General features: G+C 41.1%; 1 protein-coding gene across 1 annotated transcript in view; it reads right to left on the bottom strand.

Moving 5' to 3' along the window:
- Positions 1–3749: 3749 nt before the first annotated feature.
- The window catches only part of SMS (spermine synthase), a 44474-nt gene continuing 36221 nt past the window's right edge, over positions 3750–12002 (bottom strand). Inside the window, exons 3-7 of the mRNA XM_026451892.2 lie at positions 11065–11158; positions 10486–10550; positions 5534–5709; positions 4649–4803; positions 3750–3875 (exon numbers count right to left, since the gene is read on the bottom strand). Coding sequence (XP_026307677.1) covers positions 3765–3875; positions 4649–4803; positions 5534–5709; positions 10486–10550; positions 11065–11158 — 601 coding nt within the window. The 3' untranslated portion in view covers positions 3750–3764. The remainder of the gene's footprint in view (positions 3876–4648; positions 4804–5533; positions 5710–10485; positions 10551–11064; positions 11159–12002) is intronic.

Consider the following 12002-nt stretch of genomic DNA (forward strand, 5'->3'; position numbering starts at 1 on the left):
TTTAGCTGTGCCCTGTCCCCAGAGGCGGAGTCTACAAAGACAGGCAGGTTTCCTTGAGCTGCTGTGAGCTCCACCCAGTTCGAGCTTCCCAGCGGCTCTGTTTACCTACTTAAGCCTCAGCAATGGCGGGCGCCCCTCCCCCAGCCTCGCTGCTGCCTTGCAGTTAGATTGCCGCAGACTGCTGTGTTAGCAAGGAGGGAGGCTCTGTGGGCGTGGGACCCTCCCAGCCAGGTGTGGGGTATATTCTCCTGGTTTGCCCGTTTGCTTACAGCGCACTATTGGGGTGGGAGTTACCCGATTTTCCAGGTGTTGTGTGTCTCAGTTCCCCTGGCTAGGAAAAGGGATTCCCTTCCCCCTTGCGCTTCCCAGGTGAGGCGATGCCTCACCCTGCTTCAGCTCTCACTGGTCGGGCTGCAGCAGCTGACCAGCACCGATTGTCTGGCACTCCCTAGTGAGATGGCCCCAGTACCTCAGTTGAAAATGCAGGAATCACCGGTCTTCTGTGTCGCTCGCGCTGGGAGTTGGAGACTGGAGCTGTTCCTATTCGGCCATCTTGCTCCGCTCCCCTCTTTATACCTTTTTAAAGTTAGTTAACTTCATTTTGAAGCTGTAGGGACTCTACATTATTCAAGGGATCAATTCCCTGTCACGCTTGTTACCAGTCTTTCTTTTAGTGTGACTTTTGGCTTGGTAAGGATAACATAATACCATTAACTGTTTGAGTGTCCTATCTTTAAGAGATTTCCCAACTCCAAGGGCAAGTACTCTAAATTGTCTCAAATGTATTAGTTTTTACATTTAGAGCCTAAGTCACCAAAATTCCTATTTCTATGGTTGGCTAACTTGGTTCTCATGCAGATGGTTAACTCATTATACCGGCATCACACATTAACTCAACCAAACCTTTTCCCAAGTCGACTGAAATGCATCTTAGACCATATTAGCAGTGTGTAGGAATACATACTCAGACCTGTTCAAGTTCCTTTGACATTCCTAGGTATTGTGTATTCCTTTCATACTTCCTATTTGATTACTGTGCCTTGTAGTACATTAACGACAAATAGGACATATTTCACTTCACACTATGATTCTTGTTTTGAGTTTTCTTGGGTATTCTCAGATATCTGTTTTTACAAATAAACTTTAAAATCAGTTGGTCTACTTTTAAACCCCTCCCCACTCCTTGGGATTACATATAACAAATTGGGAAGAAATAGACATTGTTCTGTGTTGTTGTTGTTTTTTTCTTTTTGACAGAGTCTTGCTCTGTCACCCAGGCTGGAGTGCAGTGGTGCAATCTCAGCTCACTGCAACCTCCACCTCCCGAGTTCAAGCCACTCTCCTGCCTCAGCCTCCAGAGTAGCTGGATTACAAGCACCCACCACCACGTCTGGCTAATTTTTGTATTTTTAGTAGAGATGGGATTTTCACCATGTTGACCAGGTTGTTCTCCAACTCCTGACTTCAAGTGATCTGCCCACCTCAGCCTCCCAAAGTGCTGGGATTATAGGTGAGCCACCAAGCCCGGCCTGTTCTGTTATTTCAATACAAGAAATACAGCATGCCTCTCCACATATTCAGACTTTGATGTCTTTCAATAAGATCTTAACATAATTCATACCAGTCTCACAATACCATTCTTGTTAAATATATATTCCTAGGAATTTAACACTTGATTACTTTGAAAGGAAATGGATGGGAAGGAAATCCTATTTAAATGATTTAGCATTTAGTATAGAGAAAAAAATCTAGGCTGGCTTTATCCAATCACTTTACCAAATTCTCATGAATTCAAATAATTTTCTATGTAAGTTTCCTGGATTTTCTAGTATTCATATCATCTGCAAATAATTAGATTTATACTGTTTTCATCTTTCTACTTTACTATCTCAGCTGCCTCAAAAAACAATGTGAAAAAGATAATTGGCATCCTCATCTTCTTCCTATTTTCAGTGGAAATGGCTTCTGCTATCTATTATATTTATTATATTTTCTATTTTTTTATTTACTATAACCTAATTTCTATTAATGTTTAGGTAGTTTCATCTCTATTGCAATTTTATTTTATTCAAGTAAGTTATACTTTAACTTTTATTTTAGATTCAGGGAGTACATGTACAGATTTGTTATATATATATATACACATATATACATACATACACATATATATACATATATATATATATACATATATATACATATATACATACACATATATACATATATACATATATATATATACACACATATATACACACACACACACATACATATATATATATGTGTGTGTATATATATATATATTTTTTTTAGAGACAGAGTCTCCCTCTGTTGCCCAGGCTGGAGTGCAGTGGTGCAATCTCGACTCACTGCAACCTCCACCTTCCAGGTTCAAGCAATTCTCCTGCCTCAGCCTCCCATGTAGCTGGAATTACAGGCACACGCCACCACACCTGGCTAATTTTACATAGGTATACTGCATTAGTTTTTATTAAAAATGACTGCTAAATATTCTCAAATTCTTTGTCATCTGTTATTTTCCTCCTTTATTCACATAATGAATTAAGTTGACAGATTTCTTAAAATTCAAATCTTTACACTTCTAACTAAATCCTACTTGAGCATAATATAGACTTCTTTAATGACAGATTTAGCTTGTTATTTTACTTGGAAATTTTGCACATATGTAAAAGCAATCTTTAGTTTTGTGTACTACTTGATTTTACTATTAAGGTTTTCTTTTATTAGTAGTATTATTTAGGTTTTTTTAATTAAGATTTTCTTTTCTTTTCGAGACATTCTCACTCTGCGGCCCAGGCTGGAGTTACAATGGTGATCATTAAAAAGTCAGGAAAACACAGATGCTGGAGAGGATGTGGAGAAATAGGAATGCTTTTACACTGTTGGTGGGAGTATAATTAGTTCAACCATTGTGGAAGACAGTGTGGCGATTCCTCAAGGATCTAGAACTAGAAATACCATTTGACCCAGCAATCCCATTACCGAGTATATACCCAAAGGATTATAAATCATTCTACTATAAAGACACATGCACACGTAGGTTTACTGTGGCACCATTCATAAAAGCAAAGACTTGGAACCAATTCAAATGCCCATCAAGGATAGGCTAGATAAAGAAAATGTGGCACATATACACCATGGAATACTATGCAGCCATAAAAAAGGATGAGTTCATGTCCTTTGCAGGGACATGGATGAAGCTGGAAACCATAATTCTCAGCAAACTAACACAAGAACAGAAAACCAAACACCGCATGTTCTCACTTGTAAGTGTGAGATGAACAGTGAGAACACATGGACACAGTGAGGGGAACATCACACATCGGGGCCGGTCAGGGGATAGGGGCCTAGGGGAGGGATAGCATCAGAAGAAATGCCTAATGCCTGCAGGGCTTAAAACCTAGATGATGGGTTGACAGGCGCAGCGAACCACCATGGCACGTGTATACCTATGTAACAAACCTGCATGTTCTGCACAGGTACCCTAGAAGTATAAAACAAACAAACAAACAAACAAAAACACAAAAAACAGAATTCATTTTATTCCATTCAGAGAATCTGGAGTTGGTGCATTCCCATCATTGGTACATGTGTACCCTAAATACAAATATACATATAACTCACATGAAGAGACAGATGACGTGTTTATCTTCTCAACCAATTATACTAAAAGCTGTTTTAATAAGGCACGATTCTGATCAATAACTTAAATCAATTATATTATCAGTTGACTTAAAACTATATTATCCAGAAAACATAATTACCTGATAGCAGTCTCCTTTAAGATTGTCTAAGACATCGCCACACGTTTTTCGCATGTATTTCTTACACCCATCGATCACCATTTGGTCAATGTCCGAAACAGGTTAAGGAGAATTTGGGTATATCAAAGAATTCTGAAATAGTAATACTTTAAAGAAAGGGTTAAGACAAACGAAGATTTTATAATGCTAACTTGGGTATCACAAATTTGACAAAATGATGAACGAGGCAGTGAGTGACTATTTTCACACTAAGGACTCTCAAAAGGAACTGAATCTTCTTTTCTCCTCATGAGATGGCTTTAGGGAAGCCATTTTGGAAACTGCTGGGCAGCAGACACAGTATCAAAGTCATTTGCTCTTTAATCCTCAACTAGGTAGATTATTTGTTTGTTTTTGAAACGGAGACTCACTCTGTCGCCCAGGCTAGAGTGAAGTGGCGCGATCTTGGCTTACTACAACTTCTGCCACCTCGGGTTCAAGCAATTCTCCCGTCTCAGCCTCCCAAGTAGCTGGGATTACAGGTACCCGCCAAAAAAATGCCTGGCTAATTTTTGTATTTTTAGTAGAGACGGGGTTTCGCCATGTTGATTAGGCTGGTCTTGAACTCCTGACCTCAGGTGATGCACCTGCCACGGCCTCCCAAAGTGCTAGGATTACAGGCATGAGCCACTGCGCCCAGCTGATTATTTCTTTGTTGATGGCCACATAAAAGGGTACTGTTACTAACTTGTCTGTTCAAAGTAGTCTGGGTAACACATTTGCCTCTAGTCTGTGGTAACATTAATTTGAGTTGTGAGACACTAAAGGAAGGAAGGAAGCAAAAGAAGCCCACTGAACTTGTTCTCTCATACAACAAAGGATATCTCTACCATAGTGACCATCTTTGGTTTTAGTTTGACTATTTCACACAATATGCCTCCATCTCCACCTCCCAGAATGAGTACATCTTTGCCAGTGTAATCTTCTTTGCCACTGCCCATGATGGCCCGGGTATACGCCAAATCACTCTCTGCCAAATCTAGGGAGGAGAAACAAATCCAAATGGTGAGTCTACCTTAACACACAAACCACCTGGCCCCGCCACACTAAAGTGCCAGGATCTAGCCCAAAATGTAAATTTTTCATTTTCAATTTTTTAAAACTGTGAACAATATGCAAGCTTTTTTTTCCATTGAGGACTTTTTCATCAACCCTGATCATCTGACACCTTATACAAATGGACATTAGTCAGTGGAAAGAAAATCCAGCCTTAAAAATGTGTCAATATACCAAATAATTAAAAGCAGTTACATCTTAACAAATGAAATAATATGATGTCTGTGAGCTGCTTCAAAATAATAATGAGAGGGACAAAGTGGACTGGGGTTGAGGCAAAATAAGACTGGCTAGGAGTTGATAATTGTTCACACTCAATGGTGAGTACATGCGGGTTCATCACACTAATTTGTCTCCTTAGGTTTCAACTGTTCTGTAACAAAAAGGTTTTTTTTTTTTTTTTTAATACGCAAATGCATTTTCTTTTGAAACACAATCCAAATACTCATCACTAAGGATGCAATGTCAAGACGAAGTTTATGTGAAAGCCCAGACAATCCACAGGTTAATATGACATAAATGTGCATCTCAAAACCCAGCAGTGTCAGAAACAAACTCAAACAAATCCACAACAGCAATAACTGTCAGGAAAACACCATCATCTAACACATCACCACTTTGTTATGTGATCAGGGCAGGGATAGAATACTTACTAACATCCCCACTAAGGATGAGAATATTTCCAAACTGCTTCGAGTGTAGAATTTTTATATTTTGATAAGGTGAATCTTCGTCATATACCACTTCATCTATGTCATATTCAACCAGGCGCCCATCAGCGGTTGGCCAGTATCTGTCGATGGCTCCTCCTCGCACTATGGGTGGTAATCTGGAAAAAGAGAAAAACAGCAATGTACCTTACTAGAACACTGCCTTACGAGTGGACCTGGGGTGAAGAGTATGCAAAAGAAAGCCACATGACTGCCGACTTTTGACAAGCACAAAACAAATCCAAAGCTTGGGCTTTTAGTTTTATATAATCACGGCCACCACCAAATGTTGACAACTATTGTACACAGTTCACTTTTTTAAAAATCCTGTCATGCTGTAGATTTTCTCTAACAAAAAGCTGAAGAAGATGGCCACTGCACACTTCATACTTCAAATGCTCCAGCAGTATCTTTCTCTTAAGACTGTCTACATAACTGCATTGACATTACCACATTCACACCAGTTCACATGGGCATCATATGGTTAGCTAGTACAGAGTCCATCTTCCAGTGTCCCCAATTATGCCAGTTATGTCCTTTACAGATGTTCTGCTCTTAGATAAAGGTTCATACACGGCATGTCCCTATTTTTTTTCTTTTTTATACTCACATAATGCAGAACTTTTTTTTTTTTTACTGGTATGTTTCATGACATTGAGATCTCAAAGTACAGACCAGCTATTCTGCCGAAAAATGATTCATATGGGTTTACCTGATAATCTCTCCCTCTTCATGGTTAGAATCAGGTTGACATATATTAATTACACAGGCATCACATCGGAAATACAAGATGTGTATTTGTCCTATTATTGGTGATGCTAAGTCTGTGATCACTTGGTTAAAGTGGTATTCATGAGATCTCTCCATCTGCAAAGGTACCTTTTCACCCTTTGAAATTACTAAGCAGGCTGTGGGGTGGTCCTCTGAAACTAGGTGAAAGTCCTCACCCCCAACAAACCTTTACCAGTGGTTTTAGCATGTAGAAGATTCTGGCCTGAACCAGTTACTACTAGAGAGGCTGCAACATGACTTTTTCATTCATTCTTTTGTAAATACTCGGTATTTTTCACAGGATGAATGTACTAGAAAGTACCAGCAGAGGACACTAAATGACATGAAAAAACAGACCTGGAAAAGGGGCTTGGCAAGTCAAACACAAAGAAAAGGAGAGCTCACTGCATACATAACACAACCGCGTGAGTCATGTGTTCTCAAACACAGTAGTGTTCGATATTAAAACGCCATGATGCACAGCTGTAGACATCTAAAATGCTGGGATATGCAGCCTGACTTACTCCTATGAGTCTCTTTCCCTTCCCTGCTCACCAGATTCCAAGAGTACACTCTAAACCTGTTACAAGTTAACGAGGCTTTCTATGAGGGTATACTAACATCTATAAAGAACACTGAGATTGAAAAGGCAAACTCCCATAAATTCATGTAATCCTGACAACTCTTGATTTAATCACTTCTTTACCAAACTCCATGTGAACAAATTCAGCTTTGAGAATGTGAGGCATTCTAGAGGGTTTTTCCTGTAAATTGTAAAATGTGAAGCACCAATCAGGACAACCGTTAGAGAGCAGGCAAACAGGACTTGGAGGAAGCCTCTTCCACCCCCGGCTGATGGTGGGGAGTGAGATGAGTGAGCCACCCATGGCACTGGAAGAAGGACAAAGTCACTCACTTCCAGGGGAGGAAGACTACCCTCTCCTTGACAGCCAGCCAGCTATGGGATATTACTGCACTACAGACAAACCCACTGAAAATAAAGTGTCGTCTGTTTTCAATTGTGTCAATAGTGCCTTGGCTCAGGTGAAGAGCTCTTTTCTACTTTGTTAACACTATGGTTTTTAAAGACTGGCAAAGAAAGAAGCATCTTAACAGGATGTAAATGTCGTTACCCTGATGAAGTGCTCAACCTAGCATTAAAGGGCATCTCCCTGGTAGCCCTATAACGGGCTACCAGAAGGTAGTATGGAATCCCCTATCAAACTCGTTTCAAACTTCACTGCTGGAAAATGAAACTGGACTATACCAATTCAGGCAGATTATAGCCCAGGCCTCAGGTATACTGTGTAAATTGCAAGAATCTTTTAAAATCAAAGTTAATTTATGTGACCTTGTTTTCTTGTTCCTTTTCACTTGAAAGTAGAAAACAAAAATAAATTCAAGTACATCCCATAGCTTCTGAGTCAAAAATTCAGATTTAACTTAACAGAGGGGAATCATTTCAGATGTTACTGGGTTATTTGTTAATGATTTCATCTCTAACATTTAACCTCTGATCTTTATTCTCCACATTAAAAAAAAAAAGTATAGCAATCCTTGTCCTTTTGAGGCCAGTAACAAAGGGCTTACAACAAGGTATTCCCAATTTCCAGCTCCCATCAACCTTATTTCATGAAAATAAAAACTGTGACAAGCACAGGCAAGGTATTTTGAAGATCTAAAGCTTAACTCCATTCTTAGAAAACTCCTATACCAAAAAAAAGAAAAGAACCAGACTTCTCACGAATGCTGAAGCCCATAAATGTATTCTGTTTACTCACTCCTAGAGGTAACTGATAAAAATCAGACCACATTTTGATGTGGACCAATTCATTATCATCAAGTTAAGACCCTTTCTGACAGTGGGGAACCTGTTCATTGCAAATGGGTGCAGATAAGGAAAACCCTGCAAACAGGAAAAGATGAGATGTCCAAAAAGTGATATGGGCATATGGGTGTGGATGTGCTTTTAAAGGAAGATGAAGGGTGAGAGACATGGCTAGGGACCTTAAACTGAGCTTGGGTGCTCTAAAAGAGCCTGAATGCTCTAACAGGTATCAAAAAAGTAGACAGTTCTATACTGTGGCGTCTTTTCACTTTCAGTTTCCTGCTTTCCTCTTTAACTACAGGAGACTAAACAATTACCTAGTTATCTTACATCTGCTATAGAGCTTTCTTATGGGCTGATCAAACTCAGCATGGTGAGTAAGTAAGTACTTAAACATCCTAACACTTGCGGATAAGGATTCCTTCTTCTGGAAAGTGCCATGAACTGGAGAAACCTATATACCCGCTGCTCAGCAATGAGGAAGTCCCTCTGTGTTTGTCTCTGCAACTATGAGGTTAATTTTATGAGCAATGGACAGAACTTCTATGCCTTAAGGCCCGGTGAGGATCCACCAAGGCAGGGCAAGAGTAAATTGTCCCGCATTTACATGCTGTCTATCCAAAGCACTACTTAATTCCCACTAGTTCCTTCCCACAGAAGTCAAAACTGCATTCTTTCAAAATCTGGGCCGGGCGCGGTGGCTCAAGCCTGTAATCCCAGCACTTTGGGAGGCCGAGACGGGCGGATCACGAGGTCAGGAGATCGAGACCATCCTGGCTAACACGGTGAAACCCCGTCTCTACTAAAAATACAAGAACTAGCTGGGCGAGGTGGCGGGCGCCTGTAGTCTCAGCTACTCGGGAGGCTGAGGCAGGAGAATGGCGTAAACCCGGGAGGCGGAGCTTGCAGTGAGCTGAGATCCGGCCACTGCACTCCAGTCTGGGCGACAGAGCAAGACTCCGTCTCAAAAAAAAAAAGAAAAAAAAAAAAAAATCTGACACCACTGGCAAACACTTCGGCAGTGTCCGACAGAAATTTAGATGATGAAAATGTTCCGTAGTTGTACTGTCCCACATGGCAGACACTAACCACTAGCTATTGTGACTCAGGAACTGAATTGTGTATTTTAACTAACTTTAAATAGCCATGTGGGGCTAGTGCCCATCCCACTTGATAGGGCGAGCTTCATTTTCCTCATGATCACTTGAAAATAACCTGCCTATGACAGCTTAAGGTTGGTGGCCTATCAATTCCTAGTATCTTGGAAAGTTTTCTTCTTTGAAAGCCTTGAGGCAAATTTTCTTATCACCCCACCTGGTCAGAGTCTCTTAAAATTGCTTAACTTTACTCTGGGGCCCTGAAGGAGAAAAAGTGACCTTTTCTCTTTCCGGGAAGGGTCGAAGTCAGGTTTTTTTTGTTTTGTTTTTTTTTTTTTTTTTGAGATGGAATTTCACTCTGTTGCCCAGGCTGGAGTGCGGTGGTGCAATCTCAGCTCACTGCAACCTCCGCTTCCCGGGTTCAAGCGATTCTCCTGCCTCAGGCTCCTGGCTCCTGAGAAGCTAGGATTACAGGCGTGCATCACCAAGCCTGGTTAATTTTTGTATTTTTAGAAGAGACGGGGTTTCGCCCATGTTGGTCAGGTTGGTCTCGAACTGAAGTCGGGAGTTTTCTAGCTCCCTTTTATGTGGTGGCAGCTCTACCTGGGTCTCCACTTTATGCAGTTCCAACTCCTTGGAGGTGGTCCCTATCTCCTTTCTGCCTTAGTTTCATTTTACCTAGCATTTTTGTGTGTGCATCCATGCACATGTATGTTCATACACTATCTTGTTTTGGTGTGAGGGGCCCAGCAGTTCGGTTCACCATGTTGCCAGAAGGAGGTGCTGAGTTTGATGTTTTCCATATCTTAAGCAGACACTACTGAGGACAACACTGCCATTCTAATTTTTTTTTTCTTTTTTTTTGAGACGGTCTCATTGTGTCACCCAGGACAGAGTGCAGTGGTGTGATCTCGGCTCACTGCAACCTCTGCCCCCTGGGTTCAAGCCATTCGCATGCGCCAGTCTTTCAAGTAGCTGGAATTACAGGCATGCACCACCACGCCCAGCTAATTTTTGTATTTTTAGTAGAGACGGTGTTTTGTCATGCTGGCCAGGCTGGTCTCAAACTCCTGACTTAAAGTGATCCGCCTGCCTCGGCCTCTGAAATTGCTGGAATTACAGGTGTGAGCTACCGTGCCCAGCCAACTATCATTGTTTCAATCGATTAAATATAAAAGGACATTCAAGAGTGGACTTACCGTTTCACCCGCCCAGTACTGTCCTGACTCAATTCTTTCATTCTTTCTTCTACTTTGTTCAAAATCTACAATTAAAAGAAAAATCAATGGGCTTGCAGAATAAGCTGCGTGGAACAGCTAAATTACAGACCCAACAACTGAGGCCGTGTTGACAGACCTGTGCAAGATTGACCTGTCCCTCCTCCTACCCTCTAGCAGCCTGTAGGCCTGGCCCAATTCCACTCTCCCATCCCAACTATCCCTTCATGTTGCTGACCTAACCTTAGTGTAAGTTAGCAACAAAATAACATGGAAGAGGAAGGCTAAAGGGTACTGCAGCTATAAAATCCTGGTTAAAGGTTTTCTATTCCCTCCAGTGGAAAATAAGATTACTCATACTCAGGCAGTTAAAAGGGAACGCTGACACCCAAGTTCCTAAAAACAACTAAACAACTACTTCTATTCTAAAACCACTTATGTGGAGGGAGGAAAGTTTAAAATTAACTGGAAAGTAAGCAATGAAGAGAAAATTATTTTAACACTAAGCTAAGCAGATACTATTATCCTTAAACACCGAGTAAATGAAAGTGAAAAACCGACACTGTCGATCTCTTCTTTGCCTTGCGCATCACCATCGTAACTCTGGAGGTCCAGCAACACCAATCCATGTGGGTAAATTCTCAAATTGGCAAAGCTACAAAGGAAAATATAATTTTAAGCTTAAGAATTGTATCAGGGCATTCAAAAAAAAAAAAAAAAAAACAGAGAGAAAGAAAGAGAGATGTCACCCAATTAAAAGACCACTGCTCTTTATTTCCCTAAAACTATACAGTTAACCTTTTTGCTTTCTTACTAGGGCTGTGTCTTGCAGGGAGAAACTACCAATCATTTGTGGAAGGTTTAGAGGGCATTACTAAATGTTAAGGTTTTCAAAACTGGTTCTTGGGCCCAGAAAGTGATTCAGTAGCAGTTCTGTGAATCTAATTTTTAAAAAGGTTCTCTAGGTAATTTTGCCAGATTTAGTAAACACTGCCTTAATAGGAAGGGAGTGTGGAGAAGGGTAATACTGGTTTCTCCCAATTAAACTTTAGAGTTCAAACCAGAGTCATTTTTTCCTAACTGCAGGCTGGTGGTAGGTAAATTAATTTAGTAAGCACTCTGGAAAATCCAGGCCAAGTGCCTGCAAACCTAATCCATCCCACAGTATGTTTTTGTAAAGCCTGCAGGCTAAGTAAGAACGGTTTACATTTTCAAAGAGTTTTTTTTTAAAATGTGACAGCAACGCCGGGCACGGTGGCTCAAGCCTGTAATCCCAGCACTTTGGGAGGCCGAGACGGGCGGATCACGAGGTCAAGAGATCGACACCATCCTGGCTAACACGGTGAAAGCCCGTCTCTACTAAAAAATACAAAAAACTAGCCGGGCGAGGTGGCGGGCGCCTGTAGTCCCAGCTACTCGGGAGGCTGAGGCCGGAGAATGGCGTGAACCCGGGAGGCAGAGCTTGCAGTGAGCTGAGATTCGGCCACTGTACTCCAGCC

Source organism: Piliocolobus tephrosceles, chromosome Y (genome assembly GCF_002776525.5).
Source record: "Piliocolobus tephrosceles isolate RC106 chromosome Y, ASM277652v3, whole genome shotgun sequence".
Lineage (NCBI taxonomy): Eukaryota > Metazoa > Chordata > Mammalia > Primates > Cercopithecidae > Piliocolobus > Piliocolobus tephrosceles.